General features: G+C 37.2%; 1 protein-coding gene and 1 long non-coding RNA gene across 4 annotated transcripts in view; one reads left to right on the forward strand and one right to left on the reverse strand.

The window, feature by feature from the left end:
* The window catches only part of dntt (deoxynucleotidyltransferase, terminal), an 88,429-nt gene that overhangs the window by 28,109 nt on the left and 39,308 nt on the right, over positions 1–21,012 (forward strand). For all 3 annotated transcript variants that reach the window (XM_015346708.2, XM_069188970.1, XM_069188971.1), the window contains exons 3-7: positions 280–390; positions 6,195–6,365; positions 7,850–7,921; positions 9,475–9,598; positions 12,436–12,568. In XM_015346708.2, the coding sequence (XP_015202194.1) occupies positions 280–390; positions 6,195–6,365; positions 7,850–7,921; positions 9,475–9,598; positions 12,436–12,568 (611 nt within the window). The remainder of the gene's footprint in view (positions 1–279; positions 391–6,194; positions 6,366–7,849; positions 7,922–9,474; positions 9,599–12,435; positions 12,569–21,012) is intronic.
* LOC138238407 (uncharacterized) lies at positions 1,027–9,940 on the reverse strand. The gene is made up of 2 exons (XR_011189424.1): positions 4,547–9,940; positions 1,027–2,381 (listed from the first exon to the last, which is right to left on the reverse strand). It is a non-coding gene; the product is annotated as an uncharacterized lncRNA (long non-coding RNA).

The following is a 21,012-nucleotide window of genomic DNA, read 5'->3' on the forward strand; positions in this document are numbered from 1 at the left end:
GGTTCAAATCCCTACTTCAGACACTACGTTGTACCCTCGAGTGAGATACTTTACCCCAGTTGCTTCAGTTGGGCCAGCTATATTAATGGGGACCAGTATTGATGGGTATCACTGTGATGGACCAGTATCCTGTCTGAAGGCAGAGTCTTGTGTTCTGTAGCCTGCTTAACACTGCAGACACCAGGATGAGTGTTGTCCTCATGAGCCTGTTCTGTGGCTGTGGAATGGACCGTACCTTCTTTTTAAAGTATGTTAATATCACCTGTTCTCTATGTTTAGAAAAGCTGCCCTGTGATTGATCAGTACCTGGAACCCAGTACTGTGGAGACCGTATCTCAATATGCATGTCAGAGAAGAACCACAATGGAGAACCACAACCAAATATTCACGGTACTGGGAAGCTGTTTTTTTACAGATTAAACAAAATATATAAATGCAATTCTCTCTTTTATCATATTATGGTGCCCGATCACACTGTATAAAAATGACCCTTTAAAGATAATGTCAAAAGTGCATGAAAGTGGAGTGAGACAGAGAAATGTGTCTCAATTCACATAATTCACTATCTTTGAAAAACCCTCCAGAACATAGTGAACAAAAACAGTGCTGCATTCTTCAACAGAATGTCCGTCTGACTAAAGGCATTAACCTACAAATTAGTAGCATCTGCAGATATGCCATGATGAAAGAGTAACAGCTGAAACCAACATGAAATCTGGCAGGGGCTGGTTGTAGTGCACAAAGATGGTACAATTAGAAAACACTTGAGGTGAATTTGCACATAAACAATGATGGATTTTTACCAACGCCATCTGGGCAATGCAAGGCTGGAAAATAAGCTGGAAGAGAAGATTTCCAGATATTTAGAGGGCAAGTAAATAACAGATTTTGTGTACGCTGAATTAAAAGTCAATTTCATGTTATAAATTATGTTAGAGGTACATCAGTTTTCCATTATTGTGAACAGTAAAAGCTGTGTTATCAAAAATGAAGCGAAAGCAGAAGGAAAAAAAAAGCTTCCAAAAATAGCATTATGCATGGTTTATAATAAACAAATACATCTGTACATCAACATTTTGCTGAATTTACTTTATGTCACAATAAACAGGAGGAAAAGACATCTGACAACTGTAATAAATAATACAGATTGTACACAATAGTAATTTGGGTTCTTTAAGTGTGATATGCACATAAGAAGTGACAGCTTTTAGATTTCCTAGGAGAATTTTATGTTAACCTATATTTCAAGAAATGGACAAATGCTTTGTTTTCTGCTGCTGGCTCAGCACAGCAAGTATTCTTAACCCATTTAGTTATAAATCTTTGACGTTTGATTATAAATATACAAATGCAAGCCCTATTTGTAAATGAACCACTAATAAATTTCACCCATATTTAAGATGAATTAAATACACCTCAACTTGTAATCTGATATGACAAAAATCCTGAAGGTGTTTTGTCTTGAATGTAATGTGAATTATTAGATGCAAATAAAATAATTTGCATTCAGAAACTATAAATTAAGATTTCTTCAGAAAACACCAGACTATTTCCTGATGAGTGTTATTCTTAGTATACTATATATTTTTGTAGTTATGCTTAATTTGCAGAGAAATGATCAAATATATTGTGCATACTGCACATTCCTAGAGAGACAACAGAAATGTTACACTTCATTGTGTGAAATATAATTTCCTCCAATATATAAGAGTTTTAAACATTGACACTCTTTCCTCTGGAGCCATGTTAGTCGTTAGAATCCACAAGGCTGGAGGTCATGGATAAGATTGGACAAAAGAATATTGTGGTCAGTGTTCTTACAAAGACATTTAGCACTTAGTATTTCACATCAATGATTCCTCTTTCACTGCTTTTAAGATATCTGTCCTCTCCCTGTCAGAGTGCAGTTAATGTCTCCATAATATGAGTGGTACTGTGTCCTGAGACACAGCTCAAACAGGTTTATCACGATTGTTGATGGGAATGAAGTTCAAAATACTTTTCTTATCTGCCAACAGAGACTAGTTTGAAAACTTTTGCACTGTTGTGCTGTGAAGGCAAAATGCTTTATTTAGGACAATAATATAAGGGCAGTCCCTCATGGCTAGTGAACAATGTTCAATATCCTCTCAAAATGTTTGCCTCAGTGGTGAGGGGGTCAAAGCGGACATGCACAGATGTAAATTACAGTGGTGTTCTGCAGGTTCACTTCAATGCCTTGCAAGGTTCACTGCACCCTGAATTAACAGAGTTGCTGGCTGGAAATGGCCATCTCTCCTTCCTCTGTGTGCCCTGCCTGTGAACTCTGCTACTCAACGGCTCTTGGGGATTAACTAGACAGTAGGAAGTCGTCAAATCCGTGGTGTGGTTTACCATCCGTGCTGTAATACATGAATAAAAATAGAAAAGGGTAGTATTTTAATATAAGATAAATAGATAGTGTTCCCATATGAGCAAAAAAGCATAAATCAATGGAAAAACTATTATTATTATTACTATTCATAATAATAATAATAATAATAATAATAATAATAATAATAATAATAATAATAATATAATCAGTCCTGTGTTGCCAATTGGAGTGAAGTTTTTTTTTCTTACTCTTTATTCACACACACGCCAGGGTAGGCAACTTACAGATGGGCTCTGATGATGATGATCTCTATGATTCGATAGTTTTAAGTGGAATAACTAAGAAATACTGACTCCTTGAGTCAGTCTAGGCTTACACTTGCTTTGCACCCACCCATACATTCGTTTTTCTGTATTTATGGCAACTTTCCTTTGACTTGCATTTGATTTTTTTGTCCTTTACATTAGTACATATACAGTAATTTATTCCAAACCTTAAATGGATATTTGCCAATTTCATATTTAAAATTTTCTAGTAGGTACCATCTTTGTGGGGGCATTGTGGGACATTTTCTCAACTTTTGTTCTCAAATTTGTAGTAATATCTCCCCTCCACACACGTGCACAGATACTGTACAGTATGTTTCCAACTGCTTAATCCAATAAAGTGTTGTGGGAGAGCTGGAGCCTATCCTGACAAGCAATGGGCAGGGTACACTCTGTATGGAAAGACAGCCCGTCACAGTACACATACTGACACAGATATTCACACACTCACTCAGGGCCAGGTTTCCCAGAAGCAAATAAACCTCCCTTTGGATGTGGGAGGAAACCCAGGTATGCATGGGAGGAACATAAAAAACTCCAGGCAGAGAGCACTCCAGGCCCGGAATCAAACCCAGAGCCCCAGCACTGCAACACAGTGATGCTAACTACTGCACCACTGGGCCATCCTATGCAGACATGTTTTTCCATCTCCAGTTCCATTTATATTTATTAGTCTTGAATTCTATACCAGAATAAAATTCCACAGAGGGTTGAAATAGACACAAAACAAAATATTTTTGGTGATTTTAGATTGAAAGGAAAAAATAATTAAAGAACATACCACCTTTATATTGTGGGAAAATCCCCACTTTCTCAGATTTTATCCCCACATAAAGTTTATCTTTCCTACACAGATACCCACACACAAACATTGGGATTTTCCACTTTCATTCATCAAGCTAACATTTATTCAGTCCTTTTAATTCCCTGCTGACATCACTGACATTCTGTTAGGATAGTCTGGGGGCATAGCTGTGTGTTAATAAAATGCACAAAGAGTGCTTAGCTTTATTTTAATGATTTTTTTTTTACATAAATACTATACTTGCCTTAAGGTAACAATAAATACAAAATGTCACAAAGATAAGGTCGGTAATTTTGACGTCAGTAGCAAACTGGCACAGAAGTGAAAATCACACATGGTGAGGCACTCCCAGCTCCACAGAAGGGTGGGTTGAGGCAGGTAGTGCTGCGTGAGGAATGTGGCCTATTAATTCCTTGAAGTGTTTCATAAATTAGAAAAAGCTAAACTAAACTATTGTGCTCAAGATGGCTGGCATTTCAAAGAAACATCTGTGTTCCTCCAGTTTCCCAGTTTGTGACGGTGACAGTCACAAGGCTGGCTGATTATGTGATGACGCGTGCAGAGACAATACGCACAGCAGTCCGGGGTCTTCCAAGTCCCCTGGGCTTTGCGTTTTTCTCCCTACACTGCTTCTGTTCTTAGATATTCCTCCTTGTGACCCTTCATGATTGCAGGGAGCCTACCTGACACTTTTTGGTGTCCCTTTCACTTATGTTAAACAGCTGGGTTGAAAGGGAAAAAGAAAATCCCATTTCCAATCAAGGAATGTTTGTTGTTGCTAATTTCTGACTCTGATAATGACTGGCAAATGAGCTCTGAGTGGCCTTCCTGACAAAAACCACCAAGATGATTTTTTTTTTAGTCAGTCTTCAGAGAGTGGAAATGCGACAGTTGCTGTCAAAGTATGACACCTTCTCAAACGGAGATCTCTACAGAGCACATCTACTGAAAGACAATTAATAATAGCACTAGAATGTGTGCTGTGGCAAATTAAGAATATCACAACTGTCCCATGGAACCTAGAACCATATGGTCTCTCTAACACTTAGAAGAAGAACACACCTGCTTATTGACAATAGAAGCATCCAAAACCCATGGCAGCCAATGGATACACAGCCTGTGATACAGATTTACAAAAGTCATCATTCCCGACATGGATCTGCTTCTAAATTTCATTGGTTTAATTTTAAAATAATTAAAGTTCCCCCGTCTCTTGACTGAAGTACCGAACAGCACTAAATTAAACATCTTTCTTTTCACTGCTCTCTGCACAGCAGGGTCTGAACCCTCCATACTCCCAATTAAAATAAAGCTGAAACAACTAATTAACTTGCTTTGTAACAATGGTGTGTGTGTGTGTGGGGGGGGCAGTGGTGGCTCTGAGGACTGAGATGTACTACTGCTAATCATGTGTTAACAATTGCCACTAAATGGGTCACCAGTTTTGCATATGTACTGTATATTTTGAAAGATTTGTATAGTCTCTTACCTGTCTATGGGATGGCTTCTGACATGTGTCTGCAACACAGGCAATGGAGTTTGTCCATGCTTTCTCCATGCAAGAAGACTAATGCCTCTGTTTTGCATCCCAGCTCTCATCTGACTTTTTTCTTTACTTTTGACTGTACATTATTTTCATATTAGGAGCTAAATAATTATTAATTGCTTTCCATCAGTTTTCAGAAACAAGTGCAAGAGATCGTTAAAGCTGTTTGAATGTTGGTCAAAGGAATAAACAGGATAAACCTATTAATTCTTGATTGATATATCTTTGCTTCATGAGATTACGTACAGTTAAATCTCATTTATTGTCCTTTAAGTTTTAAACTGAGTACTTTGACTTAGGCATACACATTTTCTGATTAGTATCTTCTTAATAATACCTTCTTAATAGGCCTGTTTTTGTTTTTAATACAAATGTTGAATATTGTCAAAAATATGGGCAGAGACCCAAAATTGGGTTTGAACAGTAACAGATTCATGCACATGATTTGACAATTTAAGTTTCCCTTCGAGCAAATTTAATTCCACTCTTGGTTTCAATTTTCTGAATACTGTGTGTGATTGTTTACAAACCAATTTGAAATAACATAGTACAGTTTTTATGTAATTATTAGAAAAATGTATATACAGGTATAGTGTACATTCATTTGTTTAACAAAATTCATTAATATTCTATTCAGTCTGCTAACTGGCAGTACTGCTAGATGCAGAACTACAATGCTCAGTTCAGTAACCCTATGATTTCTGTAACAGTCCAAATAGTACAGGCATAGAGCAGCAGTTCCTACATGCCTGGCTCTCCATCAAAATTCTGTGACAGACAGACATGCTGCCAAGTCTGAAGAAAGAAAATCTGAATAATGCATTTCAGACAGAAACATTCAAGTGTAAATAGTACAATATGTGGGTAATAACTGATTTTGATTTTCTTTTGTCACATTTAAATTGCTTGAAATACTCCTGCATCACCATCCAGTTTTAAGCAATGATAGTCTCCATCTTCTATTGGCATGAATAAGTGCAAAATAACACATTCCACCCCAACACTAAAAAATGAACTGTTGTTGCTTCTTCAATTCAAGAAACCCTTTCATTCAGTTTTCTGTCAAATGTTAGATTTGTTCTACTGCCTGTTGTGATGGGTCAGATGCTTTGAGATATGGCAAGTGAAGTTTGCACAAACTTCCCCGACGTATTTTTCCTGCAGGATGCATTTGCAATTCTGGCAGAAAACGCTGAGTTCAATGAGAGTGAAGGACCCTGTCTGGCATTCATGAGGGCAGCTTCTTTGCTGAAATCTCTGCCTCATGCGATCAGCTCTTCAAAAGACCTGGAAGGCCTGCCTTGTCTTGGAGACCAAACAAAAGCTGTCATTGAGGTAATATTCCAGTGATGTGTTTCCTAAGTGCCATCTCTTTTGACAGGTTTTCTGCTTTCTAGTCTGGGACCCTTCACATGGAAATACCTCAGGAGCACCCACCTGTCATCAGTAGTTTTGCTTGGGCTAGTTAAGACTCCTTATTCATACACAGAGGGGGGAAAAGCGATTGTACACTGTCAGAAAACATCATGGCATGTTTATGAAAGAATGTGCATTCATTGAAGCAGAGTTTCCTTCTTCACATACAGTACCTGCAATAAATATGTTCACTGATTAACCAAAAACAGAAACCTGACTGGTTTAAGACTTACCCCAATATGAAGTAACTCCTTCTTTCTGTGCTTTTTAAAAACAAGATCTTCATTTAGTGCTTAAAAAAAGTCAGGAAGAGTAGTGTTTCTGGTACACAGCATATTACCTTGATATTATAAACACAATGTTAGGTGCTGATGAATGGTCTTTTTTCTTCCTAACTTGTGGATGCTGTTTAATTCAGTGCTGAGAATTGAAAGCTCAACAGCAACAGTACAAAGAAAGAAAAATAAAAAAACATGATATACATAATATGCTGCAGAAGTTGTAAACAGCAGATTGTTGTGTGCCGTAGCGGAATGTTTCAGCAGCGCTGTCTCTGATGTGCACGTTGCTCCATGTGAGATGAGTGACATTTTATGCCTTTAGACGTGCAGAGTTTTCCCGTTCTCATCCCCTCTGCTGTGAAGGGAGCCCTGGGAGAAAACTGACAAGTGAATTTCCATCCAGCTGTGAGCGTCTATCCATTCAGACAGCCCATGGTGCGCGGCCTTGGTCTGTGAAAAAACCAGCAGCTCTGTTGCTCTGCTCTCTCGCCTCAAGATACATTATCCCCACATCCCATGGGAGCCTAGGCTGGGAGAGGGGGAACACAAAACAGAATGAAAAGATAAAAAAACTAATTAAAAACAGAAATGCAATCTTCATGCATAAGCATATTAAAAGTGGGCTCTGTATTTTCTCCTTATTCATGCTGGGGACTCATATTTCATTTGAAGGATTTGCAATTAAAATATTTTTAGAAATCACAGCACTTGTATTGAATTTCTTCACATCATAATTTCTATGGTGTTTGTTTTATGATAAATGTGAAATTATTGAGAACTAAATGTGAATTATTTCTGTCCTATTTGTGCCAATACTAAGTAACTTTAGACTGCAAAGAAAATGTTTAGATTTCCCAACTGCAGTGAGCATATCTTCTCCACTTAGTAAATGTGTATATAGTAAATATACATTGGATCTAATATTAAAGATAGCTCAAATATTACGATGTATTATTTTTACAACTTACAATATCTACTTTGATAACTGTTCTGACTTAGTTTGCACTGAAAAATATCACAAAATGTCAAATAGGCATCATTAAGTGAAAAAAATGAGTCAGCGTTGAAACAATATTACTTTTCGTGGTGTATTGGGGAATCAATATTTTTTTTCTTCCATAGGATATTCTTGAATATGGACAATGCTCTAAAGTTCAGGATGTATTATGTGATGATAGATACCAAACTATAAAGGTCAGTATGCTTAATGTGATATGAATCTTTCTTTCAGTTCCTAGTCCTTTTTAAAGTACAGTATATGGGAAAGAGAAGTGGGATCAAAAACTCAAAATGTATACAGTATGTATGAACATTACAGAAAGGGGCTTTAAATTAGATTGAGCAGTGATTGTCCTTCAGTGAAACATTTTCTTTGCTGTTTCTTATTAAGTATCTCTTAGGTCTAATTGACATAAAATGCAAAATAAAATTCAATATTTCATAATTTCTGCTTCCAATCTCTGTTATTCAGAAACCCTTGTAACGGGATAGCCTTCTTTAATATATTTTCATTTTAAAATAAAAAAACAGAGAAGCAGTAGATGTGTGTGGAAAGAGAGATTTTATAGTTATATTACATTTATGTATCAGGCAGTAGATCTGACACTAGGATGCAGAGTAATTTATTTAAGACTGAAATATTTTTGTTTTGTACACAAGCTTTAAAAGCAAAAGCTTAAAAAAGATTATCACTTTTTTAGAGAGATACCTGACCAGGTAATTAAATGGTAAAAAAGTAAGAGGATCAGAGAAACATTAACACAGGAAGGAACCAATATGCCCCTCTTATCAACAGAACAATACCTTTGTGATATCAATTCTGGAGTGTCCCATCAGGCAGACTTGCCAGGTCCTCCTTAGTAATGAATCAGAGCTGTTTTGAACCCCACTGATGGATGTCAGTGAGTGTAATGCAGAAGCACAGAGTGAGACGATCATTGTTGTGTACAACAGACCAGTCGATGTGGAGGTCCAAGTGTGATGGTCTGGGAAGGATTGTCAAGTTGCTACAGAGCTCCAATTGCAGTGATTGATGGCAGCTTGACTGCGTAGTGCTACATTGATCAAGTCCTGGCATCTTACTTGCTTCCCCTCCTGGAGGCTTATACTGAAGTGACAGCATGCATGCCTATGTTGTATCTGTTCAATAAAATGTCTGTGCAGCTCCAATAAAAAAAAACATTTTGTCATTTTCATGATAACCTTGTGAATTTGGTGCAGTCCTATATTATGAGATACTTTTTGTGGTCAGCATACCTATCCAAACATTTTGAAAGATATATGTAGGTACAGGTATTTTATAACTGGATTTCATAACATCTTTCTGTTTAGACAGTTTTTGATTGTCTACAGGTAAGAATACTGTACATGTGTCCAGAATTTTGCAACTGAAAAATTATATGTGCTTGAAAAAGTTACAGAAAAGTAGAAAGAAAGACGAAAAACATAATGTTTCAATATTGGAGACTTTTTTAGGTGTGGATGAAGACATGCTGATGCATTTCTTCTCTCAGACTTCATCACAGTCATATTTCCTGATTTTTATTCGATAAAGCTTTTTGTTTAGGATGGTAAGAAATTAAATGCCCATGTAAATGCATGTCTCTTGAATATATTCATTCCTGATTGTCATATTAGAAACAGTTTTTGGTTTTGTTCCACCCTACCCATTCCAAGCTAAAGCCTCCAGTGTTTCATTTTGTTCATTGCCTAAAAATTGATTTGTAATTATTTTTTTCTGCCACCAGCTGTTTACAAGTGTTTTTGGAGTTGGTCTGAAAACTGCAGAGAAATGGTACCGAAAAGGATTTCACTCGCTTGAGGAAGTTCAGGCTGACAACGCCATACATTTTACAAAAATGCAGAAAGCAGGTATTAATATGTAGGGAAATTTGTTTTTGTCTCTCATGATGGTTTCATTGGCTTTGAAGATATTGATGTCTGTGCCAATACAGTTCACTTATCAATATGGGTAAAGAACTAAAATGCTAATGTGAGATAGAAATGTTTCATTAATCTTGATTCTTATTTCAAACACCTGCGAAGCTTAAAAGCAATACTTTCTACAATTGCACTGAAACATTTAAACACTCAAAGTGACTCCTAGAAAAACAGAGCAAAAATAAGCAAAAATAAATTCAAAAAGATAAAATCAAATAATTTTAAATACAAGTGGATAGCTGACTAGTGACTGTGTTAATATGAATCCTTACAGTTTCAGTTTATCCGTTTTCAGTTTCAGTTTAGATATGAAAATAAGAAATAATCCAATCATTGTATTTCAGGATATTTACATGCTGAAACATACTACAAAGATTTTAAAAGTCAAAAACCAAATTAATTTTTCTTTTCATATTACCATTTGCTACACTTTGTTCAGACAAAGGTTTGAGAATCACAAAATACATTTTATAACCCTAGCTTCTGTGCTCAATTAAAACTGGTTGAAACAGACACCTATAGTCTTCTCTACATTGTGTTAAACAGAGCATTAATTTGAGATATTTTTATGCACCATCCATATCAAAGAATATGCAAATTCACTTTGTGGGATTATTATGTGAAAAGCTACAACACTTACATCTGTAGTGGAATAAGAGTAGGGAAAGTAGAGGAAAATATGGCTGTTATACACAAGAATCAGAAGAATCAGTTTCTTCATATAATGGGTACGCTTTGCAATAACAATTTTAAATGTCAATGGCAAAGCTTTAAATTCAATAATATAGTAAACAGAGAATGCTAATAGATTTATTTTGCTATTAAACTGTGGGCAAACATAGAAGGAGAATTTGTTTAAAGGGAACCAGAAGAGTTTTTATCACATATTAATCGGTAGCAAACATTAAATATGTTCATCCTCCTGCTACTGTATACAGCAAGGCAGTTTCATGGTCTGTAAGTCTCATTCAGCTCTTTTATTTTTAAGATGAGCTTATCAATTAAGGCTATGCTTTTAAACAAGATGAAACCTAAGAGATACCAGTAGCTTAAAACGTAATTATTTTATTGCAGAAAACACAGTTATGGAAAAACAAAACTGTAGCTCTATTTTAACAACACTTGGTGCATATAAATCTTTGAGGTTCAGATAATTACCTTTTCATTTTCTGCAGGAGCTAATAAAAATGTACTAACAGGGCCACAGATGACTGACTATACTGCAAACCCACACTTTATTGTCAGATCTAATATTGTAGTGAAACAGTAAGAGAACTGTCTTCATTTTCAAGCTTTCTCTCTTTTATGTGCATATTTCAGATAATATGGTCAGATATTGAATTCTAATAAAACCTCTCAGCATGTAATTCAGAGTCAATCAATGTCTTAAAAGTAACATTGGAGTGGAAGCAATCGTTATTTCGGAAATGGCTCATTTATTGTATTGGCAGTATTGGAAAGCCATAAGTAATGCATTTAGGAGCAAGAAAGCAGATCATAAGTCAAAAGAAATGAGTCTCAATGGAAAAAACATTATTATTGATAACCTATGGGAAGTCCCGTTACTAGTGTATTACTGTAAAGTATTTTCTTGTACAAAAAGTGATGTAGCACAGCTTTGTTGTTTTGAACTTGCACGTGATATTTTATGGTCAAAAAAGGTAGTGTTAGTATGTAGCTGGACCTGATGACAGAAAACTGAGAGACAGCAATTTGTTTTTGGCAGAATCTAACATTATTATCTCATATCTGTATTATGGTTATATGAATTGCTTTTATATACAGTATATAAAAAAGTTATTAGAATTGCTTTATGGAAATGCACATTCAGACTTATTAGACTTCCTTTTCCTGCTAAAGCATACTCACAGATGCTGTTATGGAAGAGCTGATTATTCCCCCAGTTGATTGAATTTACCTAAATTTATGAACAATATCTAACTTATGAAAAATTGTTTATAATTAACTCTTAAAGAATAGTGCAAAATGTTTAAATGAGAACAATACAATGGATTTTACTGTAATGTAATTATACAAGTATCTAAACAATAGTGTTTATAGGCAAAAATGGTTGTCTTTAATAAAAATAGAGGAATAATGTAGTATATCAAAAAGGAATTTTGTGCTAGTAGTAGGTACAGTGACAGGGGTCATGTTTTTTCTTGCATGGTGCTCTATGTTATCCTGAAACTTTGAGAAACACTTACTTATTTCTGATTCTGTGCTTCCCAATGAAAAAAAAAATATTTTAATTTACCTACAAAAACAGCCTTTGGGACTCTTCTAAAAGCTCTTGGATTTAACAAACCACATCTGTTTAACATAATAAAAATCACTCTTTAATTTGCTGAGATGATTTATATGGGCTTACTCCCTATATTGAAGACGTATACCTCATTCGAGGTTTATGTCTGGATAGGATATCTGAATCTGTAAAGAAAAACAGTAGGCTGCAGAATGTGATGCAGTCCTGTAAATGAAACATTAAACTGTGGTCTGGTCAATACTAAACATATTCAAGATCTTTTGCCAATTTGAAAAAAGCACAGCAACATATGATGATGATCAATTTCCACTGCTGAGATTAATTCAGAATAATGTCTATTTCTCACCATTTACTTCATCCGGCTATTCCCAGAATTGGGATTTTGGTCAGAATTTTCGTACATAACATCTGCTATGCCCCATTATACAACAGAGCAGATAAGTGCTGAGTGAATGCTGGATGGATAGGTTAATGAATGTTTTTATTTCTCCGCCTTCCACAGGTTTTCTGTACTATGATGATATTTCAGCTGCTGTCTGTAAAGCAGAAGCCCAAGCAATTGGACAGATTGTAGAAGAAACAGTTCGCTTGATTGCGCCAGATGCAATCGTGACTCTGACTGGTGGCTTTAGAAGGTAAAGTTCAAAGATATACAGACATTCAATATCTCATATGCAACACAACCAAAGAGTCATCTTAATAAGATGGTCAATGTCTGGCTTGTAATTATCAAAAGAAGAAAATTAAAGATAATAAATGCTGATCAGAGACTCGTACCTATTGGTCAACTGAAAGAGCTTTAGCATTCAACTCTGTGTGTGACTCCTGCTAGCAGTAAAACCAGCCTTTGAGTATTGGCTCATGGGCTGACTAAGCATTTAAATGAATATCTGGAGTATCCTGCTCTGCTTCTAGACAAGTGAAATCCTTAAATGTAATGTACACATCCTCAGTGTACTGGTCAAACAAGTAGAAAGTTGCACAAAAGTAGAAAAGGCTGACATTTAATATTCCTATAGGCCTTATATACTGTATAATGTATTTTGGGTTTTTGGAGTCAGCCTTAGAATCATGTAACCATCTCCCAAATGAACAATAATGCCATTCTGATTTGTTTGTATTTTATTGTGCAAAATGTACAGTATCAGATCATTTCAAAAGCTAGTGGTGTGAACCATCGTGGGGTTTGGGCTACAATGGGTTGAATATGAAACATGCAGGTCTGGATCCATCATCTCATTTTCTGCACTGTGACTCAAAAAAACATTTGAGTTGGTATCAGCTAAGTTAAAACTGTATCCGAAATAAATACCTAAGCATTAGGAAACCCAGATTATTTCTGTTAAAAGTCATCCATCCATCCATTTTCTAACTACTTTATCCAATACAGGGTCACAAAGGCACTGGCAAGGCACCAGTCCATCACAGGGCACACACAGATACAGACACTCACTCTGTCTGGGAACAGAACCTTGGGCCCTAGCACTACAAAGCAGCAATGCTATCCACTGTAGCACCATGTCTCTGTGCTGCCCTGCTAAGAGTCATTCTTTTGGAAAAGTTTAAAATCCTATTACTTCCACCAAACACCATGGATCATCATTTTAAAGAACTGTCAGTAGGAGGAATGAGTCTGGACACGTCAAGACACTGATTATTCATCCACTAGGAATACTGTTATTTTCATCTTTATCTTGTACGGTTCTTAGCAAGTCCAGAGTAATTACAAACTGTGTTTGTCTGTAGAAGCCATCTGAGAGCTTTCCTGAAAACTCTCCAGCTTGATGATACAGTACCACCCCAAAGATATGGGTAACGGGTAGTTCTTACACTATAGACTTTTGTCAGTATAAAAACACAAAGCTGCATTTAAGCAATTGCCCCCTAGCTTTTTCGGCATACTGCTGAGCAAATTAATAAGCAAAAAGAACTTGGTCTGGGATTTTGATTTGCCCTGAGAAAGATTTTAATTTCAGCAATTACTTAATGCTAACAGAAATAAACCACTAAGCTGAGGTCTTTTGTTTTATTTTAAAGGATCTGCCAAGGGTTTAATGTTTAACCTGCAGTCCTCTTTGTTCTGATCTTTTTTTTCTGATTGTGAGACTTTGAAAAAACACCTTTGTCTTTTGATATACTGTATTGGGTGTAAATTAAATTAACAAAGGGAATTTATCTTTAGAGGCTTAGAAAAGGTTACACAACAATATCCATGGAAGCCCCGACTGAAGAAACAGAGTAGCATGTGTGCAGTCAAAGCTTGTTTTGTTGTTCATAGATTCCTCTATATTCATATTGTAACACAAGTAATTATTCCCTGGTTTCTCCCTGCTTTGCATACTACTAATGTACAGGTATCTGTATTACTTAATATATATGCTTAATACCATATCACCCTGCAACTCCCAATTGGCAGCTCACTGAAGCTCAGCAGGTGTGAGCCTGGTCAGTACCTGGATTGGAGAACTCCTGGAAAAAACTAAGGTTGCTGCTGGAAGAGGTGTTAGTGGTAGAAGCAGGGGGCGCTCACCCTGCAGTCTACGTGGGTCCTAATGCCCCAGTATAGTGACGGGGACACTATACTGTAAATAAAAGGCACCGTCCTTCAGATGAAATGTAAAACTGAGGTCCTGACTCTCTGTGGTCATTAACAATCGCGGGGTGTTTCTCGAAAAGAGTAGGGGTGTTACACTGGCGTCCTGGCCAAATTTCCCATTGGTCCTTACCAATTTTGTCCTCTTATTAATCCCCATCTATGTATTGGCTTCATTACTCTGTTCTCCTCCCCACTAATAGCTGATATGTGGTATGGTGAGCATACTGGCACATTATGGCTGCCGCCATGTGGGTGCTGCACATTGGTGGTAGTGGAGGGAATTCCCCATTACCTGTAAAGAGCTTTAAGGGGAGTGTCCAAAAAGCGCTATATAAGTGTAAGCAATTATTATTATTATTGGGATGGGTGGGAGGGGGCTTGAAATTCTGTTATGGAAAGGTACTGCTTTTAAAGAAGTAAATGAACTAGCTATATGTGTGTAAAAATACTGTGGTGCAAAGTGCAAAGGATTCTTTTGTTGTTGTTTAGAGGTCTAACAAATCTTAAAATACTTTTTCTATAATCATATTTTTTCATGATGTTTTATTAAAACCAACTTGTAGTGCTTACGATATTTCAGTGGTTTACCAATAACAAGTAGTATTGAAGTATTTTCCTCCAGTACTTGTGCTGCATTAAATAATGCAAAACCAGCCTATTTTAAAAGGATGGGTTGTTTCTCCCTGGAACTGACAGTAATGCTGTTGTTTATTTAGTAGGCTGGAAGGCACTTTAAATGAAATTCTCTACACAGCAGGTATAAAAGAATGAAGCATACAAATTTTATCATTGTCTTGTTTTTACTTTGAACATTTTTCTTTTTTTTTATCAGTTGAGAGATTTTAATCATGGAATTTTAATAGCAAATCTCCCTAAGTATAGATGAGTGGTGTTAAGACAACATTAATATATTCATCCTTCGGGCCACTCCAGTCATCTGAGGTATAGACTGGACACATTTTGCCTCTTGGCACTTCTGTCTAGAACAGAATCATGTAAAAAGGAGAAAATAAAATCTCATTACCATATATTGCCTATTACATAAAATTTACATTAAATTTTACAGTGTTGTACATAAAGAAATAAAGGGTTATATTTTGTTCTGACAAATATGGCCTAAGAAGACAATCAGCCCGCAACACAGTTAATAAAAAAATCAGTTAAAAACATGACAGGTTAGCGAGGTCAGACTAGTTCTAAAATCAGTCAGACAGCTGGATTCTGGTGGGCGATTGTTTAGATGGCTTCAGGACTCCATTGAACCACAGAGAAATTGATTTCAGTATTGTGCAGTGTACAATGGAGTCATGTTCCAGACCTCTCCTGACAGTACTAATGAGATGAAGAGAGATTCAGCTGTTGAACCTGCATAGTCTATTTTCATATTAACGCAGGTTTTTCATTCTGGTCAATTCCCAGGAGACCCATGAAGTCACAAAGCTTTCCACTACTGAGCTTCTCCAGGGGCTTTTATATGGTTTCTGCAAACTCTCAAACCTATACAACACACAGGAATAGTGACGCTTGAAAAAAATGTATCTGTAGCATCTAGAAAAACTGCTATAGGGAAAACATTTGAGCAGGTGTTAAAATAGAGTAAAATGTTTATACTGGACAAGCAATTCATGACAATGTAAGAAAAGGTGACATAAGAAAAAAAACTGTCAAAAAATCATGGCTTCTTTGGATTTCACAATGTACAGTGGGTATAGAAAGTCACCACCCCCTTTCAAAACGTGTACCTCTTGTTGTATGACACTCTGAAAATAAAAACAAATTAAATTAGGCTTGTTCCATTTTTATTTACACAAAGTAACCCAACAAGTGAAAATACAATTCTAGATCATTCTGAAAATTAATTAATATTAAAAACAGTAAAATACCTTATTTGGATAAGTGAACACCCCCCTTACAGATGCACTTGTAAACTTGCTCAGGTATAACCAATCACCTTACAGATCACACAACAAACTAATTGGCTCCCACCTGTGATCAATTGTGGTAATTTTGATTAGTTCAGAATAAAAGCAACTGTTTCTAGAGGATTCTATGGGCTCGTTCGGGATGGCCCTCATGAGCTCCTTCCAAGTGGGGAATGTAGAGCGGTAAGAGATGGTGTTAATGCAAGAGCACTGGAGCTCATTAGGCCATCCCAAAAGAAGTGGAGGGCGTATGGCACCAACCCGACCTTGCCTAGATCAGGTCTTCCCTCCAAACTGGATGACTGAGCAAGGAGACTGATCAGAGAGGCTACCAAGAGGCCGATGGCAACTTTGAGAGAGCTACAGGGCTTTATAGCAAAGACTGGTCATTGTGTTCATGTGATGACAATATCACCAGTGCTCTACAAATCTGGCTGTATGGGAGGGTGGCAAGAAAAAAACGAATTGTTGTTGTTTTGTTTTGCTAAAAAGTATGTTAAAGATTCTGTGGCCAAGTGGCAAAAGGTGCTGTGGTCAGATGAGACCAAAATCGAACTTTTTAGCCGGAATGCAAAACAGTACATCTGGCGAAAACCCAATACATCTTACCATCCAAAGAACACCATTCCTACAGTAAAGCACTGTAGGTAGTGGCAGCATCTTGTTGTGGGGGTGTTTCTCTTCAGCTGGGACTGGGGCACTTGTCAGGATAGACAACAGTGTCCTGTGTGTATCTGGAATGGTCTACCATCTAAAACGCATCCAGCCAGTGATAGAAAACAGCTTGTACAGATTGTGCAGATCAACAGACAGTCCAGTACAACATTGGTACTGAAATACCCATGAAAGAATACATAACTCATCACACCTTGACACGGATGGGGTATAGCGGCCAACGATCTTAAGGAGTTCCACGTCTTTCAGCAAAAATCAAGACACTGTGGTTGTAGTGCGCTAAAGAATGAAAACATTGGACACGGGAGGATTGAAAACCATTGCCTGGTCTGATGAATCCCGGTTCCTGCTATTTCACACTGATGGTAGGACTAGGGTACGGAGAAAACCACGAGTCCATGAGTCCATGCGTCCATCATGCCATGTGTCAACATTGCAGACCGGTGGTGGTGTGATGGTGAGGGGTGTGTTTTCATGGCACACGTTGGGCCCCTCGATGGAAGTGGAGCAACGTTCGAATGCCACAGGATATCTGAACATCATTGCCATTCAGGGGTGTCCTTTCATAGCAGCAGTGTATTCATCTGTGAATGGCTGTTTTCAGCAGGATAATGCTCCATGCCACAAGGCTGAGATTGTCCAGGAATGGTTCCATGAACATGATAATGAATTCAGCTTAATACAGGGGTCTGTCCAGTCACCAGATCTCTATCCAAGCTATTCGAAGTTGAGATCCACTTACAGTCAACTCAACACAACTGTGGAAAGCACTGGAGTCAGCATCGGCCAGCATCCCTGTGGAACGCTTAGATAACCTTGATGAGTCCATGTCCCTATGAATTGAGGCTGTTCTGAGGGCAAAAGGGTGTGCAATGCAATATTAGGAAGGTGTCCCTTATGTTTTGTAGACTCAGTATACAGTAGATGCTCTAGATCAGTGGTTCTCAAAGTGTGGTCCGTGGACCACCAGTTGTCTGGGAGCGTGTGCCAGGTGGTCCGTGGACTGACCTAATCATCTTTCTTAAAAAGCAAGTCTGCACTGTTTAAGTCAAAGAAAAGAATATTGTAGTGTTCGCTATGAAGGGGCTGCCCCTAGGAGCGCTGTTAAGAACTGCAAGCTGTAAAAAGTGGGAGGAGGGACTTGTGTGTTGATTACAGGTATCGGGGTTTCACCAGCCGTTAAGGGGACCATGTGCATCAGTTATAGTCGGCCAGCCTAGTCGGCCTGGCTGGCTTGAGGGTCTGCCGAAAGGGCAAAGTTTCCATTCATTCTACTTGGCTGTACCCTTCTGTTGCCTTTGTGTTTTAAGGAAGCTCGAGTTATAGCTGACCACCTCGCCTCTTCATTCTCCTCATCAGCACCTATCGCTTCAGTGTTTTAGTTGTATGCACCACGAATGAAATGATGTCACACACTGAAGACGAGACAGTCAGTTTGGCGGCGATGTCTATTGTCGTTAGTGATGCACGGGCCGGCTTTTTTTTACCCGCACCCGCCCTACCCGATTTAAAATGATAAAAGTACTGACCCAAAGCCTCTCCGAACCCACTCCATTACAAATTACACAGAAAAATATTCGTACACTCATTTGATCAACGTTTATTGAAACAGCATATCCAGATTCCTTGTTTTAAACAGACCAAAGTACCCTAGTCTTGTGACTCATTTTTGTAAAGTGCTTCACAATTGATGCAGATAACCTGTGCTTTTTTCCTCTGTTGTGCTGAATAGTTCGCCAAACATCTCCCACCTGGCTCTTTTTTCTCTCTCTTATTTTTATCTCACTGTTCTGGAGTTGTCCTGTCTGCTCTAACGAGGTTGCCATTACTGTATTGTTTCTTTGTAATACACTGCTTTCGTTTTCCCCCACTTTGCCTTGTGATACAACCAATTGGGGCTTAAATATGGTAAAACGTCAGTTTTAAACCTTAAAATAACTTTAATTTAAGATACAAACGATAGTTTTTTGTCATATATCAACCCGCAGCCGCCCAACCCCATCTAAAATCTTTTTTTGAACCCGAGTCAACCCGTACATCACTAGTTGTCATGATTGCATGGTTACGATGTTTTCGTTTTGATATGTGAGTGTGGTTCGACCACTGCACTGATTATTGTTCGTGCCGTTTTGTTCTTACTTTTGAATATCTTTGATAGAAAGTTAAAAGTGTAATTTAAAGAAGCAGTCGAAGCAGAAGGGTTATTATAGAGCACTGGCTCAAATCTGGGACTCCGAAACGCAAATATAGCGACGACAGTGACAGTACAAGTGCGAGTAAGATGCAGAATAGAAGTGAAAATGCGAGTGACGTAATTTGTGAACCATACCAGCAGTGCTGTTATTCTAATTCCAACAGCTTGATAAATGTGATGTTCAAGGAAGTAGAAGGTGTGCTTGATGTGATGTCTTCGTGCGGACATGAGAGTTGTCCAGCTTGGATCCAGATATCATTTCTCTGGTTGCTCAACAAAAGCAGCTCCATTCTTCACATTAACTTTTTAAGTAATAAAAACATTTGGAAAATATACAGCATTGTTTGTAAAAATATAAGTACTTTTCATAAAATTTAATTCAATATTAGCTATTTGTAGTACGGAAATAGGTGATGATTTTTACAGGGTAAGAAGTGGACATACAGTAGGCATAGGTGCTCCACCACATCTGTGACTTGGTGTAAGTGGTCCGTGGACCATAGAACTTTGAGAACCACTGCTCTAGATGATACTTCAATTAAAAAAACACACAAAAGGTGATACCTATATATTTAAACTGCACACATTTATTGTTTGTGAACTGTCTATCAGTGCCTTTATGAATGTATTTAACTTTTCAAGTAAACATGTTGGGTTGCAGGAGCAAGCAATGCTAAATAATTCTAAGTTGTCAAGGTGTGCCATTAGAGAAGAAACATTTCATCAATGGAAAAAAGCTCCTCTCATATTGTCACATTTTATGCTGATGGTAGTTGATTTAAATGCAGAATATGCACAGATGTGTGGCAGCTAGATGCCATTTCCAGTTCTGAGGTGCACATGCACCAGCTGAGCATACTAGTTTTATTTTTTTAAGCATAATCCATTTGTGCTTAAGTGTACATGGTTGCAGAAATAAATTGGATTTTTAATTTAATCAGTTGAAAGACAAATTTTCAAATGTTTTTAAGGAGGTATACAAAATTTACTTATTTGCAAGCACAGCAAAGTGCATCCTGTACTAATAAATTTTAAATTACTCAATAGTATTCAGGGACATACGTTTGTCTGCTGTTTTTCCAATTAAGACAGTGGTAGAAAGTATCCTGAGATTGCAGGTGCTTTTGTACTGCTGAATCAGCCAGTAGAGAATCCAATAATATTCTTCCTCTTGTTTTAGAGTTGTTAAAGAGGAAGAATTTTAACCTTTTTCCTCATGGTTTGCTTTAATCATTTGTCCTTTGTGGAGACCAACACTCTGCTGATCATATTGAATTTGAAATTGCAACTGCAAAAATGTTTTTAAAACAAGGAAATACAGTATGAAATGGTGTTAACAGGAATAATGAGTGAGGTGAGGTATGACAGGCAAGAAGACTTGAGAAGATGTACTACAGTGTAATGCATCTATACAGTGGATACAGTACACGCATACAAATACATTTTTCACCTGATATATTTCCTTATATTAATAATCTTGCAGCAGGAAACAGATTCCTGAATTTATTTCCAGTAGCAGAAAATGACAGGAATTCAAGACTCACAATAAATAAACTGCTTGAATTTCAATTTCATGCTTTCATTGAGTAGCATATGAGATAAAAGTTTATTTTCTTTTTTTTCACCGATTAAACATGAAGCTCAGGTTTCATTTATTTTAATCAAAATGTTTCTAGTTGATGTCCCCCATGT

This window comes from Lepisosteus oculatus, chromosome 4, assembly GCF_040954835.1.
Source record: "Lepisosteus oculatus isolate fLepOcu1 chromosome 4, fLepOcu1.hap2, whole genome shotgun sequence".
In the NCBI taxonomy this organism is placed as follows: domain Eukaryota; kingdom Metazoa; phylum Chordata; class Actinopteri; order Semionotiformes; family Lepisosteidae; genus Lepisosteus; species Lepisosteus oculatus.